Source organism: Aythya fuligula, chromosome 1 (genome assembly GCF_009819795.1).
Source record: "Aythya fuligula isolate bAytFul2 chromosome 1, bAytFul2.pri, whole genome shotgun sequence".
Taxonomy (NCBI): Eukaryota; Metazoa; Chordata; class Aves; order Anseriformes; family Anatidae; genus Aythya; species Aythya fuligula.
Window position 1 is genome coordinate 203,455,697 of NC_045559.1, and position 22,810 is coordinate 203,478,506.

At 42.8% G+C, this 22,810-nt stretch overlaps 1 protein-coding gene across 2 annotated transcripts in view; it reads left to right on the plus strand.

Annotated features, from left to right (window-relative positions):
* The first annotated feature begins 2,566 nt into the window (after positions 1-2,566).
* INTS4 (integrator complex subunit 4) overlaps positions 2,567-22,810 on the plus strand; it is a 31,486-nt gene continuing 11,242 nt past the window's right edge. The window contains exons 1-16 of one of the 2 annotated variants that reach the window (XM_032207482.1): positions 2,567-2,621; positions 3,158-3,352; positions 5,615-5,732; positions 6,087-6,193; positions 6,729-6,914; positions 8,025-8,075; positions 9,087-9,175; positions 9,445-9,565; positions 10,096-10,167; positions 11,016-11,190; positions 13,901-14,106; positions 15,714-15,856; positions 16,925-17,040; positions 18,223-18,356; positions 19,125-19,282; positions 22,020-22,113. In XM_032207482.1, coding sequence (XP_032063373.1) covers positions 2,568-2,621; positions 3,158-3,352; positions 5,615-5,732; positions 6,087-6,193; positions 6,729-6,914; positions 8,025-8,075; positions 9,087-9,175; positions 9,445-9,565; positions 10,096-10,167; positions 11,016-11,190; positions 13,901-14,106; positions 15,714-15,856; positions 16,925-17,040; positions 18,223-18,356; positions 19,125-19,282; positions 22,020-22,113 — 2,019 coding nt within the window. In that variant the 5' untranslated portion in view covers position 2,567. The remainder of the gene's footprint in view (positions 2,622-3,157; positions 3,353-5,614; positions 5,733-6,086; positions 6,194-6,728; positions 6,915-8,024; positions 8,076-9,086; positions 9,176-9,444; positions 9,566-10,095; positions 10,168-11,015; positions 11,191-13,900; positions 14,107-15,713; positions 15,857-16,924; positions 17,041-18,222; positions 18,357-19,124; positions 19,283-22,019; positions 22,114-22,810) is intronic. The other variant, XM_032207483.1, reaches the window with a different exon arrangement.

Below are 22,810 nucleotides of genomic sequence, written 5' to 3' on the forward strand. Positions count from 1 at the left end.
ACTTGTCCACTGCACTCAGCTTTATTTTGATTCATAAACACCAAGATCTAGAGTCTCTTCACACTAACATGCTGACCTCAGAGCCTTCTCCTTGCTTTGAACACCCATAAATTAAAGTCTGTTGTACCAGAAGCTGCGCAGAGTGTAGCAGCTGCAGTTTTATTATCAATAAACACAGACAGTATTGACTATAAAGGACATAGACCAACCTCTAAATACTAGCAAACATTTGCAGTGTTGAAAAAAAAATCAGTTTTGTAAAGCAAGAGATCAAATCTGGAAGCAGTTTTGAGATTAAAGGCAGGAGTACATAAAGTCTTTCCTCTGATTAATACTTCACTGTTTCTCATGAATAATAATCATAATTATAATCAGACATAATCTGAAATGTGAAAAAAAAAAAGAAAAAAGAAAAAAAAAAAAAAACAACAAGGGAAACTCCAAGTGGAATCACTGAAAGCTGCGTAAATACTTACTCAATTACTCAACTTGTATTTGGATCTTTAATGAGAAAGCAAAAGCTCTGGCTGTCATGGTTTTCATACCAGAACCTATGTTAAAAAGAATTTCAGTGTCCCAGTCTCTCCTCTTGTTCCTTCTAGCCTGCTCTCCAGCCAATGTATTTATTACTGCTATTTATTATTTATTTGGAAGGAAAGATTTCCTTCATAAAGCTTTCCTTTATGCTGTGGTCCAGGATCAACGAAAAATAAAAATACTATCACTGATCTGAGGACATGCACTCCTCTCTCCTGTCACACTACTTCAATCTTTTTATTGGGGCATTCATTATTTTTACAGCACCATTTTTAATTTTATAAGCTTCTGGAAGAATAGGAAATGCCCCTGTGATTTGACTGGAAGGAAGTGCCACTGAAGCTAAGGCCTGGGTCTTTAATGGTTATTCTGCTTTACAGCATATGGTTTGGGTCCTAAATCAGGTTTAAAAAACATGCCAATATTCCAAATGGTTTTTGTTGTTTTGTTTTTGTTAGTGTTGCTGGTTTTTATATTACTATTTTTTTATTATTGTATTTTTTTAATTTTTGTTTTTACTGGATATGGCTTTTAGGTGGGTTTTAATAACTGGAGATATCTGAAAATCATGATGGCTAATTTGATTATGGCTGTATTTCTTTTACTTCTAAGAACTCTAAGAACTCCTCCCTGTTAAGGACAATAATCTCTGGGGTGATAAACAAATATATTTTGACAGCTCTTTGAATGATACAGAAGTGCTATATTTACTGACATCCTCCGAGATAAATCCCTGAATTCAAAAGCTTTATCTTCATGCTAATGGATATGAACCATTTCTAATTGTTTGATTTCAGATGTGCTCATCCTGACACAAATACCCCAGCAGTAAAATTTGGGAGCCATGCCACTGGCCTCCATGCAGTTCAGCCATAGGTGTGAGGGGACATGCTGAGACCTCTTACATGTATAACCTTGTTAAGAACTGGCAGAATCAAGGTCTGAAAAGGCAAAAAGATTTAGAAAATAGGATCTGTGATCATAACGAAGTGGTTGGTGGCACTTAGACTGGAAGATAGATTTACATTTGTTCCATGGGCCAAAACTCACTGAAGAGCCTTTATATACTTTATTTCTCGACGACTAGGACCCTCCTCTGTTTCTCCATTGACTGGGTAGCCCAGGTTCACAACCTATGCGATGCTTCCCAGGTAATACATGGCTTCCAGTTGCCAGCCTGTTATTTTTCAGATTTCTTTTGACTTTCTTACTCTTTGAGGTGATAATGTTTCTTCACTTATCTGTCTCGATACCGTGAATTTCACCTGATTTGCACTAAGGAGTCTGGTTGTCTGCATTTTACAAGGTTGTCTGTCAAGCTTTCTTCTCACTGCAGGCATATCTCAATACCACATTCCTTCCCTCTAAGCAATGTAACTCTGTGCAAAAACAACATTTTTGTTCCCACACACATGGTTTCGCAGCATCTTTCACCACACTCAGGGAAACACCTGAGGGAAGCTGAAGGAACCACCACTACCACCACTTCTCACCAAAATTATAATAAATAATAAACCCACAGCGGAGCAAAGCCACTGGGGCAAGGGTGGTGGGCATCAGTCTTTGGAAATGCTGCCACTTGGTGCCATGTGGAGGGTATTTCTGAGGAAAAATGAGCCTCTGCGGGGCACTTCTGGGCAGGTTCAGGTTGGCAATGAGGAGACATTTCTTCTTAGAAAGAGCATTGGGACGGGTTGTCCAGGGAGGTGGGGGAGTCCCCGTCCCTGGGGGTGTTCAAGGAGAGGTTGGACGTGGTGCTTGGGGACAGGGCTTGGTGGTGACATTGGTGGTAGGGGGGTGGTTGGACCAGATTGGAGGTTTTTTTCCAACTTTAATAACTCTGTGACTCTATGCGCCCCCCCCACCCATAGGCGGCGCAGGCCGCGCGGCCGCCATCTTGTGACCCCTCCCGCGCCGTTCCCATGGCAACAGGCGGCCGCCCCTCCCTTCCCCGGACCTCCCGACCATAGAGGCGGACCTCCAGCCGGGCTAGAGAGGCCGGAACTCTATGGTACGGCGGCGGTGGCAAGATGGCGGCGCACCTGAAGAAGAGGGTGTACGAGGAGTTCACCAAGGTGGTGCAGGTAAACAGGGCCGGGGGCGGCTGAGGGGGCTTGGAGGAGTCCAGGGGTCTCCTGTGAGGGGCAGGGGGGAGAGAGCGGGGAGAGGGGGGCGGCTGCCGCTTCTGGGGAAGGGGGTGGGGGTTTGGGGTGGGGGTAGGGGGTCTGTGAGGGGTTGTTCGGGGTGTGGAGGGGGCTGTGGGGGTGTGTGGGGGGCTGTGGGGGTGTGTGGGAGGCTGTAGGATGTTTATTTCGGGGTGGGGAGGCCGGAGGGTCGCTGCTGCCAGGGGAGGGGGGAATGGTGGTGGTCCCAGCCCAGGGAGGAGGAGGGCAAGGGGGTTTCTTAGGGCTGGAGGAGCTGCTCTGGAGAAGGAGGTGAGGGAGGAGTGGTTGTTTAGGGTTGGAAGGGGCTGGAGTTGCCTCAAGCGGTGTTTATCTGCATGTGGGAGCTGCCCCAGAGGGCTGCAGGGTGTTCCAGAATAAAGAGAACTACCAGTGAGTGCCGTAGGAGCTTCCTCAGGGAAATATTCCCCCTGTGTTTCTGCCCCGTGCCCCCGCAGCAGCAGCATGAGGACCTGTCGGCCAAGAAGCTGCGCCTGACCAAGCCCAGCAAGTCCGCAGCGCTCCACGTCGACCTGTGCAAAGCCACCTCGCCTGCCGATGCCTTGCAGTACCTGCTGCAGTTTGCCAGGAAGCCCGTGGAAGTGGAGAGCGTGGAAGGCGTTGTCAGGATCCTGCTGGAGCATTATTACAAGGTAGTGAGGCAGGGAGCCAGACATGCTTTCAGAATCCTTCTTCTGGCCTTACATCCATGAGTCCTTTACATCCATGGTTACAGCTCATTCCATTAAGTCTCTTCGTTGAGGATTTCGGGAGTAGTGGCAGGGATGTGAGCTATGTTCTCTCTGCAGATGGGCTGCATGTTTAATTTTAAATTAACTTTCCAAGCATCAGAAGCCATGACAAGAAGCTTTCCAAGCTGTCCAAAGGTGGCTCAACTTTATTTAAATACTTCCTTGTTTTTCTAGGAGTGGAGAAACATTTTAACTGTTCCTAATGCTGTGGACAGGCCACCTCTAAGATGTCATTTATGAAAAACTCTTAAAGGAAAAGCTTTTCAACCAAAAAATCTTAGCAGCAAGATAACAAATAAATAACACTTCCTTCACGCTAGCTGGATATTGATCCTTAATTTGATAAACCAAACGTTACTCTAGGTAACAAAGCTGCACTGTGAGCTGAAATGTTTGTCATAAATGTCCTTGTTCTGTTTGTTCTTTGCTTTATAATTGAGTCTACTCTGCTTTGAATTGACACTAAAGCTCTAAGCTGTGTTTTATCAGCTTCTGTACTTAACTTGCTTTTGGCTTGTGTCTTGAAACTGTTTTACCTGTTTTTTTAAAAGGATTTTACTTTCATCATTGGACTATTCCATGCTCAGAAGAGCTAACAACTTAAGGAAAATATAAAAATGCAATTTCAATTTGTGTTGCAGTCTGTATTAGAAAAGAGACTCTTAAAGTTACAGCTGAGGTCAGGTTCTCAAGTGCCAGCTGGTTACAGAAAGCAGCTTTTGAAAAGCATTGCAGTCCTGCAGCCGACCTTATGGTACCATAAGGTCAAATTTTCTGAAGAACTGGTTTCTGAGAATCTCCTGGGAGCCTGGAACTGAACTGGTCTTTCAAAAACTGCACCCTGGAAGTGGGAACTGCGCTGGAGGCGGTTGTGTGAAGATGAATTTTGTTTGTAGTGTCATTGCTTTATTTAAGGTCGTGCTGAGGGTGGCTGGGACGAGGGTTTAGAGGCACAGCAACTTTCTGGTGTTCTGCTCCTTGAGGTGGTGATCAGACCTTTAATATAAAGGAAAAGTTTATCGTTCCCTGCTCACAAACCATTAGAAAGAGGGAGAAAACACCTGGGCTGGGAGGCTACTTGTAGCTTGGTAATGATAACATTGCAAACATTGTGCACAAGGCATTTAGAAGTGCCTTTATAAGGTTTCTTTTTTTTGCATTTTGAGGAAATCCGTGCATCTTAACACTAATGGACGTGGTCCAGTGAGAGGAATGGTTGCTCAAGCCCAAGTTTCCAGCTCTAAAGAGAGAAAATGCTCCTTGGCTCAGTTTGGAAAGAGGCTGCTCCTGCAGGCATAGCATTTGTCAAGGCAGTACGGCACTGAAGTCTCTCCTAAATGCTTCTGAAAGATGTGATAGTTGTAATATTGCTCCACTTGTTGAAAGATGTCATCGTTGTACCTGTAACGTTGCTGCACCTCCGTGTTCAGCACTGTATGCTTGCTTGGTTTAAAATTCAAACTTACTTTTGTCGTTTTACCCTATCTTGGATATCATTCACAGCGCGAATTTCCTTCCTCTTAGGACTAGAAGTGTTGGGTGCACAAGTCTGTAGAATGCTCAGATTAATAACTCTTGGAAATACATGAACTTTTAAAAAAGAACTTAATAATTTGTGATGCTTATTTATGTAATTATCACCTGTGACAGCTTTTGCTGTTGCTTAAATGAACAAATATACGCAGCTTTTTTTGTTGTTGCTCTCAGATTGGCATGATTCCTCCTCACTGTTAAGAGAAACACTAATTTCCACAAGCCCACAGACCGTGATGCTTAGCAGAGGTCAAGAGAACGCCAGGATCAGTTTGTCTTCTCAAATCCTCCTGTTTGTTCATCAAAAACTTAAAAGATATTAACATTATCAACAGTGAATTTTCCAGGATCTTGAAAACCTAATTATTTAAACTCTAAATTTTCAAACAATCATAAAGGCAACCTTCAGGAATTATGAATAAAAGAATGATTTCGAAATGTCCTGGAAGCTGCCACAGAAACATTCTGCTGTGGTTACTTTCCTGTGAGGTGTGCTGTAAAAAGCAGACAGGAGGAAGTAGCCTGGCATTAAAATTCAGTCCCATGTGCTGAATTGTAAGTGGGTCCTGCCTCTGTGCGGTGTTTTTTGCTCTCCAAACTGAAAAAAATGCTGTCTGTTGTTCCTTCCAGGAGAACGATGCCTCTGTGAGACTAAAGATTGCTTCCTTGCTGGGTTTGTTATCGAAGACTGCAGGATTCTCCCCGGACTGCATTGTGGATGATGCCATTAACACACTTCAGAATGAGAGTAAGCCACAATTTGCAGGTGGTGCTTGAGGTTTAGGCAGAAGGGTGTAGCCAGGAGGTCGAGGGAAGCAATTATTGCCCTTTACTCAGCGCTATTTAGATGCTGCATCAACTTTTGGGCTCCTGGTGCTAGATAAATGCCGGGAAGTTTGGTTGAGTTCAGCAGAGTGTGACCAGGGTGACTGGGGGCTGTTTTACATGATGTGCGAGGAGAAACCAAGGCAGCTGGGCTTATTTTTGGCCCTAAAAGGAGAAAGCTCTGGGAGGACCTTCAGCCCTAAATGATTCTACGGTTCTGGGGCTGGTGAGGAGCTCAGCAATGAGGTAAATCACTTTTCACTCTTTCCTTTTGCAGAGTCTCATCAGGTCCTTGCTCAGCTGCTGGACACCCTGCTGGTGATCGGCACGAAGCTCACAGAGAACCCCTCTGTCAGGATGAGGCTGGTGGAGGTGGCCTGTAAGGTAAGGCAGCTCCGTAGCAAAGCTCTGCTCTTGCATATTCATTTTGGGATTCAATCCCTTCTGGGAGAGAGCTTGAGGTATTAAAATTTAAATAAGAGTGACTTGAAACTGAACGTGGTGTGAGCCCAACACTGACTCTCGTTAGCAAGTTTATAAATGGCACTGGTGTTTGTGAGGCATCTTTGCTGCTTTTTAAGATATTTTTCTCTTTCTCTTACGTTTTATAAGCATATTGGTGTTTTGTAGGTGATATTTAGAAACTCAACTAAGAATATTGCCTGACAAATAGCTTATTTTATTAATAGAAAGAATTAAGAAGCACTAAAATACTTAAGCAAATGCGTTTATAATCTTTTTAAATTTTCATCACTGCCAGAGGAAAAAATGCGTCCTCACTGCTTAACTTATTTTAAATTTTTTCATCAAAATGCCAACATTTCTTAACTGCTAGAAATCCTATTACGAGTAGTTCTTTTGAAGGCATAAAAGAACAATCCAAATCCAATTATATCTATTCTTCTCTCGTATGTCATAGCATCTGACAGATTCTTCCCACGGGGTAAGAAATAAGTGTCTTCAGTTAATTGGCTGTCTCGGACCGGTGGAGAAAGGTGTTGCAAAAGAAGCTGAGAGCCAGGCTGCCAAAGATGTCCAGAAGATAATAGGGGATCATTTCAACGACCAGGACCCTCGTGTTAGGACAGCAGCTATAAAAGCCATGGTAAGTAGTGCTAATATAGTGGAAGAAACTGTTTGGGGTTCTGTAAGGAAGACCTTCCAGAAATATGTAGCAGCAAAAATACGAGCGATGACTGCTCACCTGAGAATTTTGGCTGGTGAGAGTTGCTTGTGAGTAGATGGGTATACAGATGAGTAGATGGGTATACAGAACTTCCTCTGTTACCCTTAAAGTTCATAACTATATCCCATCGAACCTGATGGTGAACAAGGGCACTTTCATTATTGTTCTTAAACTCTGAAGAAAGAAGCAAGATGCATTTGAGAGGTCACGCTTCACTTGAGTCTGTCCAGAATCTCTGGAGGCTGTGCTCGTCCTTCGTTTTCATTCAATTTTGATTTTTTTTCATACAACTTTTTAAACCTGTTTAGTGACTTTTGTAATGACATTTGAACCACGTCCCTAGTAAAGTGTCTGACCTTTAAATTTAATAATTACAGCACGAAGTCAATTGTTTTGCTTCAGTTTAAAGATCCTGAATGGATTCAGGGTCACTAACCTCTTGTAGGCTTTTTGATTGCAGTTTTCATTGCTACCATGTTTCTTGTTATTTTATTTATGGATTTTATACTATATCACCACCATGTTGTGTTTTGAAATGAATACAGAAAAGCAACTGTTTGTTGTTGACTGTATTCAATGCTGCTGTTCTTGTTTGTCAGATTTACTTTGTTCCAAATGGAGACAGACAAGGTTTAGTATGATTTAGTTTTTCGTTGTTCATCTGGTTGGGTAATTGAAGATTTATAGAGCAGGAAAATTCACTGGCAATACTGCTTCTGGGTCTGTGTTTCAGGTAGTGGATGAAACTGAATAACACCAAGCAATTGTTTGGAGTTTGAGGGACTGAACAGGCAACGCGTTTATATAAATGGTGTTTTCCTAAGCAATCAAAGCATAAATGGCTGTGACATTTAAAAGTTTATACTGAAGTCAAGATTTTTATTTAAAATACTTGATTGTGTAATAGCCTGATTATAGCAGCAATCAACACATGCAAGCAACTAACTTTACTGAAAGCAGGGGAAGTGATGAAAAACGACAATTAAAACTGAAGTTATATTTCCTTTTTTCTTTTTCTTTCCCCTGCAGCTTCAGCTTCACGAAAGAGGATTAAAATTACAGCAGGCCATTTACGGTCAGGTAAAACCTCATTCATTTGTATTTATTTTGTACTTGTTTGTCTTGCTTTTTTAGATTCTATGACAGTGTGCTTTGAAAGGTGAAAATCACTGAACAGGGGTGGGGTATTCTGCACACAGGTTGCCTGTATTCTTTTTTGCCCTATGGCAGTGGAAATAAGAAACTGATTTGCATCTTTTTGTTTTCAAGTGCACTAAATTATGTGTTTTGATTGGAATATATTGTTTACTGGGGGGAGATAACCATGGGAAGAGCAAGGCATTGCATAATTATTGCTGTCATCTTGCAATCTCAAAGTGTTAAACCCTTGTATATTGGGGAATACACCTGATGCCTGGGTTTGTTATGGAATCACAGGGTTTGGCTTGGAAGAGACCTTAAAACCCACCCAGTTTCACTCCCCGTGCCGTGGGCAGTGACATTTTTCACCAGAGCAGGTTGCTCAAAGCCCCATCCAGCCTGACCTTGAACACCTCCAGGGATGGGATACCCACAGCTTCTCTAGGCAGCCTGTGCCAGTGCCTCACCACCCTCTGAGTGAAGAATTTCTCCCTTACATCTAATCTAAATTGATGCTCTTTTAGCTTAAAGCCCTTACTCCTTGTCCTGTCCCTACACACCCTAGTAAAATATCTCTCCCTGTTTTTCCTATAAGCCCCTTTAGGCACTGAAAGGCTGCAATAAGCTCTCCCCAGAGCCTTCTCCAGGCTAAACAACCCCAGCTCTTTCAGCCTTTCTTTGCTCCAGCTCTCTGATCATCTTCAGGGCCTCCTGTGGACCTGCTTGTGTTATGTCAGTAGGGTTGCAGAGCTAAGTCCTAGGAAAGAATCATGCTGTGTGCTTCCCACGCAGTGCAGGTATGTCTGGAGCACACTGCGTGTGCCTAACAGGCTTTATTAGGACTTCCCTACCTGATCAAATTTTTTTCTCATTTATAATGTCTGGACTGATTTATGGTGAGGGTCATAAATCTGTGGGAAATGGTATACTGGATTGCAAATCTTTTTTCAGGCCTGCAAGCTGTTGGCAGACGATTACGAGCAAGTGCGCAGTGCTGCAGTTCAGCTCATTTGGGTCCTCAGTCAACTTTATCCTGAAAGGTACGTGCTGTGTGCAAAGTGACTCAAAAAGGAGGCACGGAAATATCCAAATATCCTGGCAGTTTTGCGCCAGGAAGTCTCAGGAGCAGCTGTTTAAAAACTGATGTGTGCAAAATGCTGACACCTGATGAGAAGGCACTGATCTGGATGACGTTTTGGTTCCTGATATTTACCGTACATCCACGGGAATTCAGTTTAATTATATTTTTGTTTTCCATCACGCTGCATGGCATCAGGTCAGCAAGCTGAGTTCTGTTTCTCTGTCCTAGCATTGTCCCGATTCCTTCGTCTAATGAGGAAATTCGTTTGGTTGATGATGCATTTGGAAAAATCTGTCATATGGTTAGCGATGGCTCCTGGGTTGTTAGAGTGCAAGCTGCAAAATTATTGGTAAGGTGCATTCTTTTCTCTGTCTGATAGTTCTTTTTCTGTTAGGTTTCCTTTTTTTTCATCTACTTGAAATAGGAGGGAATTTAATAACAGTGTAGATCTATTCATACCAAAATTCTGAGAAGGAAAAAAGAGGTTGAGTGCATGGTTTTGAGTACGTTTGTTTTTTTCTCAGCTGATCTCTACAATAATTCTTTCCTTGAGGTTAGACAGATATCCAATAAAAAACAAGCACTTGGAATAATTTCCCCTTCCACTTCCCCAAGACATGTAAACAACTGAACTCAAGAAAAGCCAGATTAAATTCAGTGGGAAAATCAGCTGTTCTGCTCATGTTAAGCAAACTCTTCTGGGTTCTGCCATGCAGCAGTGTCAAGCACTATATAAAACTGTTAGCGTGAATTAATTTCTCACAGTAGGAAGAAAAGAAACGATTCGACCCTGTGTTGGGATGTATCAGGAAATTGTATGGTAAAATTGAGAAGAATTTTCTTACTTCCTTTTGTTATATCTTTTTTTCTGTCCTTTAGGGTTCCATGCAACAAGTTAGCTCCCATTTCTTGGAGCAGACCCTTGACAAGAAGCTCATGTCGGATCTGAGGGTATGGAAATGCTTGCATGTTGTTTTTTTTTTTTCCCTGTGCACTAAAATGGCACAGCACCTGTTAATGCTGAGCCTGTTTGTTTTGCATGTCCTTGCCTCGGGGCTGCTGAGAGTTAATTGATGATGGCAGGTTTTCTTTTAGATTAAAGTCAGCGAAGCAATTGCCAGTTTTAGATTTCGTTAGCTGAGCTGTGTAATAAACAGCTCTAGGCTCTTCAGGTTTCACAGATGAGAGGTAAACGCTCGTGTTCTTCTGACAGCCGTTTGGCTAAAAGCTCTGTTTTGTGCAGAAAGATTGCATCCTGATTTTGGGAGCAAGCTTACGGCAGCATCCTGCAGGATCTGGCTGGTAGTCAGAGACATTTCAAGAGCGATGAGCGTCTGGAGACTGGAACCTTTGAGCCCTATGAGCAAAAAAAGCCACTTTTCAGTAAAATGTCTTCCCTAAGTAGCTTGCTCAAGGTATTATGTTCCGTTTCTCTTGCCTACAAAACAATAATGAAGCCAGAGCTGTGGTATCGTCTGTTTTTTTTTTTTTGTAGATTGGATATTGGATACTTGACAGATGGGCCTGTCCTCTACCCAGTTTGGTTAAGAAAGATGTCTAAGAATATGTTAATTAAAATATATTAGTTACTATCCTTTCCCAACGTCAGAAGCACAAAGAATTACTGGCAATTTGAAATATTTGTAGAGTAGAAGGTATTAATAGCTTTTCTCAGCACTTGCATGTCTATGTCAGTGTCTAAACCTCAAGATACATCTGTTTTTGAATTAAAAAATAATATTTTGTTGAGTCATCTTTAAAGGTTCCCATGGTTGTAACTGAAAAATCTGTTTGGACAGAGGAAGCGCACTGCACATGAACGAGCCAAGGAACTCTACAGCTCTGGGGAGTTTTCAAGTGGCAGAAAATGGGGAGATGATGCTCCCAAAGAGGAAATCGATACGGGTGCTGTGAACTTGATTGAATCAGGAGCTTGCGGAGCCTTTGTTCATGGCCTGGAAGATGAGATGTATGGTAAGTGTTAACTTATGCAGTGACCAAGTTGCATAGGACATACAAGCTAAAAAATTTTATGTATTTATTTATGAACAAAATAGATCACCTGGCTGGTGTGTGTCTCTGCGTGTGAGGTTTTTTAAACTAATTGCAGACTTTGAGGTGTTGGATTTTTATTTTTTCCTTCCTCATCTGGCAGTTGTTTCAAAGATATTAGTGGTGCACAGTATTTTGGAAAGAAATGCTGAATTGAGTAGCTAGAATCAAACAGCTTTCTATAAACAGTAAAGTTTTAATAAAATATCTGGGAAGAAGTGGTTGCTTATGCTATTCAGAACCCTTTTTGTGACTTAAATTTAACAGTTGAATGTGTTTTGAACGTGAAACGTAAGTTTATGTTGTTTGAAATTGGTGTTTTTCTCTGGAAGAAGGAAAATCATATCTGCTGAGAGGTTTATGGAACTTGGTATTTAACTCAAGGCACTGCAAGAGACCTCATCCATGGAGTCCAGTAAGAATTCCTTGTGTAAATATTGCAGCTTCCATCCTCACAGATATCAGAACTAGCAGAGACAAGCCCTCATATTCCTCAAAACATTTCAGAATCCAGCAGTTCCAATTAACAGAAGCTTTCTAATTTCTAACTGATGTTTATCCATAGCCAACTTGCATCCATTTGTTCTTAGGCAGTGTGTTCTTTTACTTAGGTTTTAGATTAAACTGTTGTTGCTGCTCTCAAGGATTGGCTTTCCTAATGAATTAAACTAATTTTTTGCAAGGGGCTAACTAGGCTAAGTTCCTTTTACACCACTGTTGACCAAAAGCTTTCCTCTTGGCCAGTCAGAATGACTATTCTTGAAAATTGGTGACTGGTTTTGTGTGGTTTTGGGCATTTGTATTTCAGGTGGGGTCTTGCTTATATCTTTAGCAATGTTATTTATAATTCTTTGATGAAAATAGCTATGTTTTAAGATCACATGGACGTGCTCTAACGTACTAGGGTCTACCAGCCTTGCTGTGATGAACTTGGAGGCCTTCATCTGCTTTACAGCAGATGATATCTGGTCAGTTCTTTTAAAAAGGATAAATTATCAGTATCAAAATGGGCGTTCTGGAGCTTTTAAGTTTGGCTGTAGCATTGAGTATGCTGTTGGCCTCAGGAAGGTCTGTGTGTTTTAGCCTTTTGTAGCCCAACTTTCCTGGGGACAAAGTGAAGGTTTGTATTTTAAAAGGCTTTTGAGAACGGCTGGTATTTGTACAAAACCCTGAAAATGCTCAGCCCTGAACGTTGTTCTGATTTTGATTCTAACACTGCTGCAAGGATGAGACTAAATTAGAAAGTATAAAAGCTCTAACAATATCTCTAGTTTATTAATCCATGACTCCTGCAAATAGAAGCATGTTCCCTAATAGCTAAACTCTCCCTGAAGCTCAAAAATGCAACTTTTTTTCCGAATAACAATAAAAATTTTTCACTGTGTCAATCCATTGGTTTGTGGAACTCGTTCTCCATTTTGTTGAGTATTGGGATTGGTGGTAAAATGGAGAAATGTGGACCAGGCACAGGTCTCTGAGTCATGGATGTGTCTCCTTCCACTGCAGCATTTTTAAATCCTGCTGAACCATCTTCTTCTTTACTCCCAGCTTTTCTTAATTTCTGGAATTCCATCTTTAACTAGAATCTAAATCAATGTGTCAGTTTATGAACACAACATTGGCAAATGCATTTTGGTGGTGGTGTTCTTCCTTCCAATACCTTGGCCTTAAAGACCACGGAGACTCGTAGCTGTGACAAAGGCTTTGCCACAGAAGAAGCAGAGGTCTTGCTGAGTTTGCATTCCTCTGCTTAATCAGAATAATCAGGAATCGAGTATGTGCTTTAAGAACAATAGGCCTAAAAATTAAACACAACTTTAAATAAACGCTTTCAAGATGAGCTAATTAGAATGAAAAATAGAAGTGTGCCTAAAACAATAATGTTTGCAAGACATCAGATTAATCTTCATTTTTATGATCCCAGCACAGAAATGGTATGGAAGTTAGCACTGGGAGGAGGATCTCCTCTCCACATAAGCTTCTTATTTTTGGGTGCTCTTTAAATTCCTGCTACGTTTTACAGCATAAATGCATTCTGAATACGTGTATGTATTGTTTTCTTTCTGCTTAAATTGAGCCATTTTAATAATTAGGTGGCTTTTTTTTCCCCTTTCTTTTGAGGAAGTCATGAAGCAGAGGAATTTAGTTCTGTTTGCTGCTGAAATGCTGATCCTCTTGAGCTTTTCAGCAATTCACCAAGTGCTACGTGGCAAACTAAAAACACAGTGAATGCTCCGAGCAATTAAAACGTCTGCAAGAATAAAGCAAGCAGGGTTTAATTATCTAAATGAGCTTGCTTAAGATACCAGGGTTACAGCTACGCTATAAAAATGGCAAAATGTGCCATGAAATATTAATAGCTGGCCAGGAGACCTTCTTTCACCTGAAAGTCCCTGTGCAGGCACCTAAAGCAGCAGCACGAGCTGTAGTAGAGGTGAGGCTTTTGATTTGAAGGCTTTCCCGTGAAAAGGTCCCTGGTGTCACGGGTCCCTGCTCACTCTCTGTCATCCTCAGTGTTTCCTTAGCAACTCCTGTCCTTAGCTCAGTCCTTGAACAAGCCGAGGCCTGGCTGTCGCTTGGGGTATCCTTTTAAGCAGCAATAATGATTAAATCCTTCCCTGTCTTTTAACAGAGGTTCGCATTGCTGCGGTCGAGGCTCTCTGTATGCTGGCCCAGTCCTCTCCTTCTTTTGCGGAGAAATGTCTCGATTTTTTGGTGGACATGTTTAACGACGAGATCGAGGAGGTGAGGCTGCAGTCGATACACACGATGAGAAAAATCTCCAACAACATCACGCTCCGGGAAGACCAGCTGGATACTGTGTTAGCTGTTTTGGAGGTAAGAACTTCTTAAGGAGGGGGAAAAAAAATGCTTTTCAGCTTTCTTTCAGGAGTTACGATAATTACATAATGCTTAGCAGCCCCTTCTGAGCTGAAACTACACATTTTTGTTTCTTCTCATCTTTAAATGCCCCAAAGACTCCTACGGTCTAGTAGCTTGTGATCTCCAGTACAACAGAATATATTTTTAATAGGTGATACTCAGATAAAAGCTCTCTGCCATCGATAACCACGCTGCTGCATCACGTGGGTTTCCTTCTGTCTCGTTTTCTGCTCCAGCACTTCACAACACTTCGTAGAATCCAGCTTAATCTTTGCCTTGCTTTTGTTCAGCCACTTTCCCTACACCTTTGCTCACCAAACAGAGCCAGGGCACCCACCTTTGTTGCCTGAATTGTAGGGGCAGGGGTAACTTCTATTTTACTTCAGCTGCTTTAACTTGATCTTAGTAACTCTCAGCTGCTCCATGCTTTTCTCATCAGGCTTCACATTCTGCTTTTCACTGTGTTTTTGGTCTTATTTTCAGAGCTATGTTCCTCTCTGTCCCTTTGTATTCTTCCTCCTTGCCTGTCTCCATCCTGCTCTCCAAGTGGCCCATGCAGCTCACCTGATGTATTTTATTTCCTGAGTTGTTTCATTACAGCCTTTAGAGTAAATCTTCTCTTCCAGTCGTATCCTGCACCAAAATAAAGACCAGTTGAGCACCCCCCTGAGCTTTCCTCTTTGGTCATTTGTGTGTGTGAGCTGTCATTTCAGAGCCTTTACAAGAGGGCTGCTCTTCCTTCTTTTGTGTGAGACAGTGAGGAATGTGCTGTTGATATTTAGCAAATTATAATTTAAGAAGAAAAGAAAAGGAAAAAAAAGAATCCCCCATTGAAATGCAGCCAGTTCTTGTATCCTGTCAAATTTTCACATTCCATCCACCGATGCCACACAAATGCAGACAGCAAGGAGCTGCATTATGGAGCTGCAAGGTGGTTTTTTTGGCAGAAGGATTTAATTAATTATGCTGGAGTCCAGCCACACTATTTCTAAAAACGCTACTTGAGGATTGCATGAGCTTCTCTTTACGATATCGCCTGAAACCCTCTGAAGGTAACAGAGGTAAAAGCTTGAGGAATTGACCTTCAGCTGTTGCTAGGCTTCTCTGAAGGAGGTAAAACAATTTCCTAAGATAGATGACCAACACAAATCTTCACGTTCCCCAGCACGTTGAGTTTCTCTTTGTGTGTGCTTAAGGGTACTGTGTCACTCAAACCTAACAGTGGTTCCTGTTCTGTTTTTGAGGTCAGTGGTGAAAAAGATTAATTTCAACCCATTAAATGAAACCCAAGTGTAGAGGAGACCAGCAGCAGGCTGCAGCAGTTGCCTGGTCTGTCAGTTCATCTCTGTTTTAGCTAAAATAATTAAAAACATGCTATTTTTCAGATGCTCCTAGTTCTAAGCAACATTTCCAAGGAGCAGGAACTGCTAAATTTAAAATAAGTGTATGCACAGGTATTCCTCTGAGCACTCAGAGGTGGTGATTTTTGTTGTGTTTTAGGATTGTTGTTTAGGATTTGCTTACGATGTTGTTTTAGGATTCTTGTTTTTTTTTTGTTTTAGGATTCTTCAAGGGACATTCGGGAAGCTCTGCACGAGCTGCTGTGTTGCACCAATGTCTCAACTAAAGAAGGCATCCATCTCGCGCTGGTGGAACTTCTGAAAAACCTGACGAAGTATCCCACAGACAGAGAATCCATCTGGAAGTAAGTGTGTTCAGCATCCTTGTGTGTCTCCTTAGTTTCCTACTTTGTTAAAAACTGAGGCTTTAGGCAAATGTTGAACTAGCTAAGAAGGTAATGGGTCTAAAATCCTGTTGGTGGGTAAATCCTTGGAATGGCAGCTGTGCAGATGTTGTACATATTCACAACTGACAGAGAAACTCCACATTTTTCTTGCTTCTCAATACTTGTGGGAATCCAGAAGTGATGACCATGCTGGGAAAAAAAAAAACACCTGTATTACAAGCAGTCACAGCATTCTCAGGGTTTCCAGAAAAGCTGTTTTCACCCTCCAGTTTAAAAGTTACCTCCTCTGTGCAATTAATGTTTTGTGCTACGTTGAGTAGGGATATTCTCCAGCGGCTGGCTAGCTCAGCCATGGCAAGGGGATTGGCTGCATGGCGTCGTGCTGGCGGAGGGATTTTTTTTCTGTCTGAGGAAAAATAATGAACACTTAAGGGGTTTTTTGTCGCTTAATGGAAGAGACAAAGGAAGTGATGCTTCAGCACACATAGCCTGAGATGGAGTTCTTGGTTATTACCAGAGAACCTGTTTTCTAGTCTGCTTTTCCTTCTAGTATGCTCTTATATTGTTTTTGGAGTTCAGTAGGGTTTGGTTTTGTTGTGTGGTTTTTTTTTTGGTTGTTTTGTTTCATTTGCTTAGTCTTTTACTTCCTTACTCTTCTAGCTTTTTTGAAGAAAAAACACTTAATGTTTTTAATATTTATTATTTAGTTATCATTTAATATGAAAGTTTTTCTTAGGTTGTATAGCTCCAGCTGTTAACTGTCTCTTGGACAGCTTAAGTAAACTATTTTTTATTACTGCTTGTTTTTTCAAGCCGTCTTTTCAGTTTTCTTGGATTCTCTCAAACTCTAAGACAAATCCTTAGCCCTGAAGAGACAGTGCTGCCCCGAGTTTGCACGTAGCCTTGAACGGGAGGATTTTTCTTGCTGCCTGACACCTCAAAGTGCCCCTACAGTACAATAATGTCTTAAAACATTGCACTTTGCGATGTACAAGTTTCCTAAGAAACGTTTTAATCTGTTCACAGGTGCTTGAAGTTCTTGGGAAGCCGGCATCCCACTTTGGTGCTTCCATTAGTCCCCGAGCTGCTGAGCACACATCCATTCTTTGACACTCCAGAACCAGACATGGATGATCCAGCCTGTATCTTTTTAATGAAGCCAAATGATCTCTTTGACTGTAAAAGACTTCTTTGTGTTTTCCTGATGCTTACGTTTATTAAACCACTCCAGACTAGCAGGAAATCCCGTGACTATTTCTGAATCCCTTTGTCACTTTTATTACTGAGTTTTATTACTCAGCAAATGATGGAATAACCGTTATCTGTAACCATCTTCATAAACACCAGTGTGGTATAATTAGCCTTTTTTAATGTTATAATGAATGATCTGTTTGTCAAACAATTTGTCAAGGTTTAGGCTTTCCAGATGAGCCCTTTGTGAAAATACATGTTTAGCTTGCACTAATCTGAAAAATGCTTTAGCTGAGTGGTTTTCCATGCAATGAGTTGCTCTGGTCTGCAAAGCTAGTCCTTATTTTTCTCACAGCTCAGAGGCCATTAGCTAGCAGATTAAATATCTTGTGAGAATCGAAAAGGGCAGGGATCAGGTGGAGAGAAAGGTAAATCCTTAATCAGACAGCTAAGGAGTCATTTGAGTCAATTTGTCTTAGGAGTTGAGGATCAAAGGAACTTTGAGGGGTGAAAACCATGAATTGTTATTCCAGAGAATGTTCTGGACGTAAATTGCCACCAAATTTTACAGAGAAATGCTCTGTGAAGAAAGCCTTGGGAGCCAGAAACAACAAGGTAGACCTGCATGGTACTGTTCCAGTGAGTAAACTGCTAGCTAAAAACAAAGGGTGTTCTCATTGAGAGTGCCAGGCAGGTTTGAATGAAGCTGGCTGAATAGCTTCACCTGAAAACTTGGAAAGGATCTGGGGCGAGGAGGAGGAACTGGTTCCTCAGGTTGGAGCCTTTATGCTTGGCAGCTCGCAGATACAGAAGATTTGCAGGAGTTGGGAAACGGGTTCAGGTCCCTTTTGTGAACTCCTTACTGGCTGCTATCCTTCGAGCTGTCTCAGAGCCTCACTGGCAGTAGCCTCCTTTCTCCGATGTGGCCCGTTCCGTAGTGTTTGCTCTTTGTACTTCATTTCTCTCTGCCCCGACAGCTGCCTCTTTGGGTTTTGCTCAGCATTCTTTGCCTGTAAAGAACTTCCTAAACAGTCTCCAGCAAAGAAAAAGCTGTTGAGTTGTTTTTAACGTGCCGTCCCCAAAGAGCTCTTCTGGTGGTTGTTTTATTTTTCATTAACAATCCGTTTCAATAGACATTGCTGTTCTGGTTCTGATTTTCAACGCCGCGAAGAGTTGCCCAACAATGCCAGCGCTGTTTTCGGATCATACATTCAGACACTACGCCTACCTTCGGGACAGTCTCTCTCATCTGGTCCCTCCTTTAAGAGTAAGTTGAATCACCCAGGTTTGTGCTTTCCCGCTCTGTTTTGAATATTGTTGCTCTCTTCCGTGTCCGCCAGCCTGTAATACTTTGATTCTGAAATATTTTTTTCCCCACAAAAGTGAATATTGAAGTGGATGTTCAGGAAGGAGAGCCAAATATTAAATTGCTACAATATGGATTTTGTTATATTTAGGGGGAGAATAAAGTTACTGCTCTCAAGTGAGGGTAGCACATGCTCTGCTGCTGAGAAAAGAATGCTAGGAGCACGATCCCAGGAGGTTTTTGTAAAGCTTCCCCTATGGGGAAGGGAAGCTCAGCCTTTTGTAGGTCTTGCAACGTTTGGCTTCTCTCCTACCTAAACAGTTTATTCATGGATGTGTTCCTTGCCACTTTGAAGCAAGCTTTTCCTGCCTGGAAGTACAGGTGGGATTGAAGTCGGTCCTAAATCCTGTCACAGTTCATAAACCGGACTGCAGGTTGTGTGGTCTTGGACTTCCCCCGATTTCACGGCTTCGTAGTTAACAGATGAGGAAGATGTTTCCCTCCAAGGCATGCTGATGTTGGATCTGAAGATCTCGAGCTACAAACAGATTGTAAAACAGAGAGCATTAACGAACAATTTACAGACTCCAAAGCCGTGGTGTAAATTTTGAATCAGAGAAATGAACTGGAGCTCGCAGTTGGTAGCAGTTCAATAATGCAGCAGCATTTTGCAGGGCTCTTAACTTGTGTTGGGCTTCCCGTCGCATGCACGTGCTTCTTTCTGCTTAGTTGCCAGGCAGGAAGCTGGTGTCCTCCCCCGTCTCTCCCAGCATTACGCCGCACGAAGATCCTTCCCAGCAGTTCTTGCACCAGAGCCTGGAGAGGGTTTACAACCTACAGCACCTCGACCCGCAGGGCATACAGGAGCTGCTGGAATTCACCATTCGGTAAGGCTGTGGCTGTCCTGCTCGTCGGAAGATGGGGTAGGAGCAGCAGCTTCTCTGACATAGCTGCTTTCTTTCTGAATGTCAACGTTTTTCTTTGCCCTTTGGCATTTAGTCCAAGCCTTCCTCTCGAGAGCACTTTGGCCAAACAGAATTCACGGGCTGTTGAAAATAAAGCTGATGATCTTGGCTCTGCTGCACTGAATAATCAGTGAGGGTTTTAGGTGGACGTCTCTTCTGGGTATGGCGAGAGTACTGCATCTTGGACTGCTCATTTATCAGAAAATATACTTAAAATATACATTGTTTTTATGGATGATGGCCTAGTGTGCCATTTCAAGTTCTCTCCCTGTATATGTGCCTCCTTTTGATCAGCTTATTTGTGATGTATGTGCGCAGGGTTGGTTTTTTAGCTTGTTTGTGGGGTTTTCCCCTTCGGTCGTCCAGTTTCTAGGTCCTGTGGGAGAGGACCTGCTTCTGTTGCTCTGTTGGGTTCCTGTCACCAGTCCCACTGTTAAAGGACTTTGTCTTCTTCATCAGTTTGGAATTCAGAGAGGTTTTTTTATGGAAGAGACAATGTTACTGCGTGCTGCTCTCTGGATAGATGAGGTTACAGTGTGGCTTCTGACTGTGAGTTTTATGCTGCCTTCCCCATTTCATCTCGGGCCTGATTTGCACAAACAAAGCACTTGAAAAGGATCCTTTCAGTGCGATCTGTCTGCTTGGAAAGAGGACAAGAGCCTTAGTTTTGAGAGTTAGCAAAATGGTCTAATGTGCTTTATTTGGATTACAGAATTCTAGAAAGCTTTTTTTCCCCCAAAAAAATCTGCCTTTTCTGTGCGTGTAGCTGCAAATTGCTTTCACACCCACCTGCCGTGGAGAATAAACAGCGTGCTCCTCGCTGAAAACCTGCTTCTGAGAGCTACGTGGCTTCTCCTCAGCTGTTTTGAAGCTGCCTGAAACGCAGCCTGGGAGCCCTGAGTGCAGGAAATGCTTTGAGCAGGTTATCTCTTGGCAAAGCATCCGAAATCTCAGCGGCACAATGAAACGCTGGGAACCTCAGGGGCTGGGAACAGTTTCCATTTTGAGGCCAGCAGTCGTGCCTGAGATGGCTGCACGCGCAGCTGATGTGCAGCAAAGGACAGCAACGGTTTGGAGCTGGTGGAAATCATTTGCTTGGCTTTTTAAATTTTTTTTCAAGCATCACCACCCAGGAGCTGTGCTAACCCAGCTGTTTTTTTTTCCCCCCTTAGGAGAAGGGAGGGTTTAAGACGAAAACTAAAAGGTGCTGAAGGTTATTTTGCAGAGGGGAAGATTTTTTTTGCTGCTTTAACGATTTTGGTGCTGGGAAGAGGGAGGTAGGAGGAAAACAGCAGCCATCCTGTGGTGGAACACGGCTCCCTCCTTATTGTCATCGGGGGAAGTAATGCAGACCTCCTGGTGGCTGCTGGTGACTGGCATTTGGAACCACGCTCAGGCCTGACACTCTGCCCCCAGGCTTCACAGCTGAAACTGTGCAGGCTTTTTAGTAATTTGGTCTTTGGGGTTTAGTTTCTCCGTCTGTACAGCAGGATTTATTTTTTTTTGTCTCGCAGGGACGTTGAAATCTGTTAAAGATCTGTAAGAAAATAGGATTGGTGGTGGTGGGAACCACACAGGACTGGGAAACGGAGGCTCTGAGTAGCTTGTAGCTGCAGGATGCCATCCTGCTCCACGTTAGCTCTCTCTTGTCCCCTGGAAAAGGTGGAATTGAGTCAGTGCGAGGCTGGTTCTGCTGCCCCTGCCTTCAGGGAAGGCTTAGGGAAGATTTTCTTTTGGTGACAAATCCAGAGCGTCTCATGGATGTGGTGCCAGATGACAGGCTTCGGGTGTAGCAGAGCTCAAGGTCCGGAATTGTATCGTAGGTACGAAGATAAATATGCACCAAACGAAAAGGGTTACCTGAAGGGGAAAAAACCAACACGTTTTTTGATAATACAGTAGGAAATCTGAAAGTAGAAAGACAATTTTAGTACACCTTTGGATCAAAGCAAAATGCGGAGAATGAAGATGTTAAATCCACGTTATCCAACTTAGTTTTTGTCGCAGAACCAAAAATGAATTTTGTTTCCTTAATGCATGCTTTAAAACATCCCGAAGAGTAGAGACCTAAAGCCTTTCCGTGTTCCATTAACCATCTATTTTTTAACCTGTCAGGATAAAAGTCAATAAGGTGGCTGTTTGATTTACAAGAAATAACTGTACCAGACCGCAGGCAGCAGCCAGTTGGGCAGGTATCAGTACAGCAGCTTGGAGTTTGTTTTAAAAAGGCAGCTATATTTCAGAGCTGCCTGCTTACACGAGCCCAGCGTGTTCCAAGCATCCTTTCCCAGCCACCAGGAGTAGGTAGATTTCCCAGCAGCGTAACGCAAACGCCTCGTTAACTGCTGGGGAAAGCTGGAGCTTTTTCACTTTTGGAGTGAAACCTGGAACTGCTCTGCCCTGTGGTTCCTGTAGGGCCGCGGAGTAACGTGGGCTGACAGACTTACTGCTGCCTCCGTCGGCCTCCAGGAAAAACGGAGATGCCAAGTCCCAAGGTGCAAACTGTTTTGTGGAGCGTGTTTTCCTGCTGCTTCTGCTGCCCGTTCTCAGGGTGAGGAAAAAGCAGGATGCAGGAATAGCTGCCTGCTGCGTTCTGTGTGCATTTCAGCCTCCTGCTGTCTCAACGCTTTTTTTTCTCCTTCTTTTTCTTTTGCTTCAGTGATCTTCAGAGGCTCGGGGAGCTGCAGTCGGAGCTGGCAGGGATGGCAGACTTCACGGCGACTTACCTGCAGTGTCAGCTGCTCCTCATCAAGGTTTGACTTCAGCTGGCTTTCTAGGGCTCTTCTTCACAATGCCCCCAATCCGTGGCAGTGATGAACTTCGTAAATGAAAACTGATCCGTGATGAAAGCTCAGATCCAGCGGATTTCTGATATCCCTGCTTCCCTTCTGTGGCAAATAATTTATGTGGTAACTTTGCAGATAACACACCATCGCACGGCTCTGCTGTTGCACGTACAACTTCTGTTGGCTCACGTGCATTTTGCCAGCAAAGAGCTTATTTCCTAACAGAAATCACAGTGGGAACAGCCACTCTGCAGCCTTTCACGTTAAGAGAGTTCGCTTTTCTCTGCAAGAGACCGCTGGAATGCTTTTTGCTAAACTGCTGCTGAAAGTGGAGTTTTTCTAGATTCTTTTGTACCCAGCTTTTTTGGCACCAATGCCAGAGGAATTCTTAAGGCTTGATTGAGCAAAATATCAGTCGTGCTTCACTGTGCTGAAATGATCTGTCTGTCTGGTATTAGCAGATGAAGTGGTTCTGACGCCACGGCAGCGACTCTTTTTGAAGTCAGCTTAAACAGGAACTCAGTTTTTTGCTTTGCTCCTCAAGCTTTAAGCTGACAACAGCGTGTGAGTGAGTTTAAGTCCTCAAACATAACCTGTACGTATGGAGAGACCGCAAACAAGTTTCCAGAAGGGATGCAGTAAGAGCTTTGTTACATAAAACCAA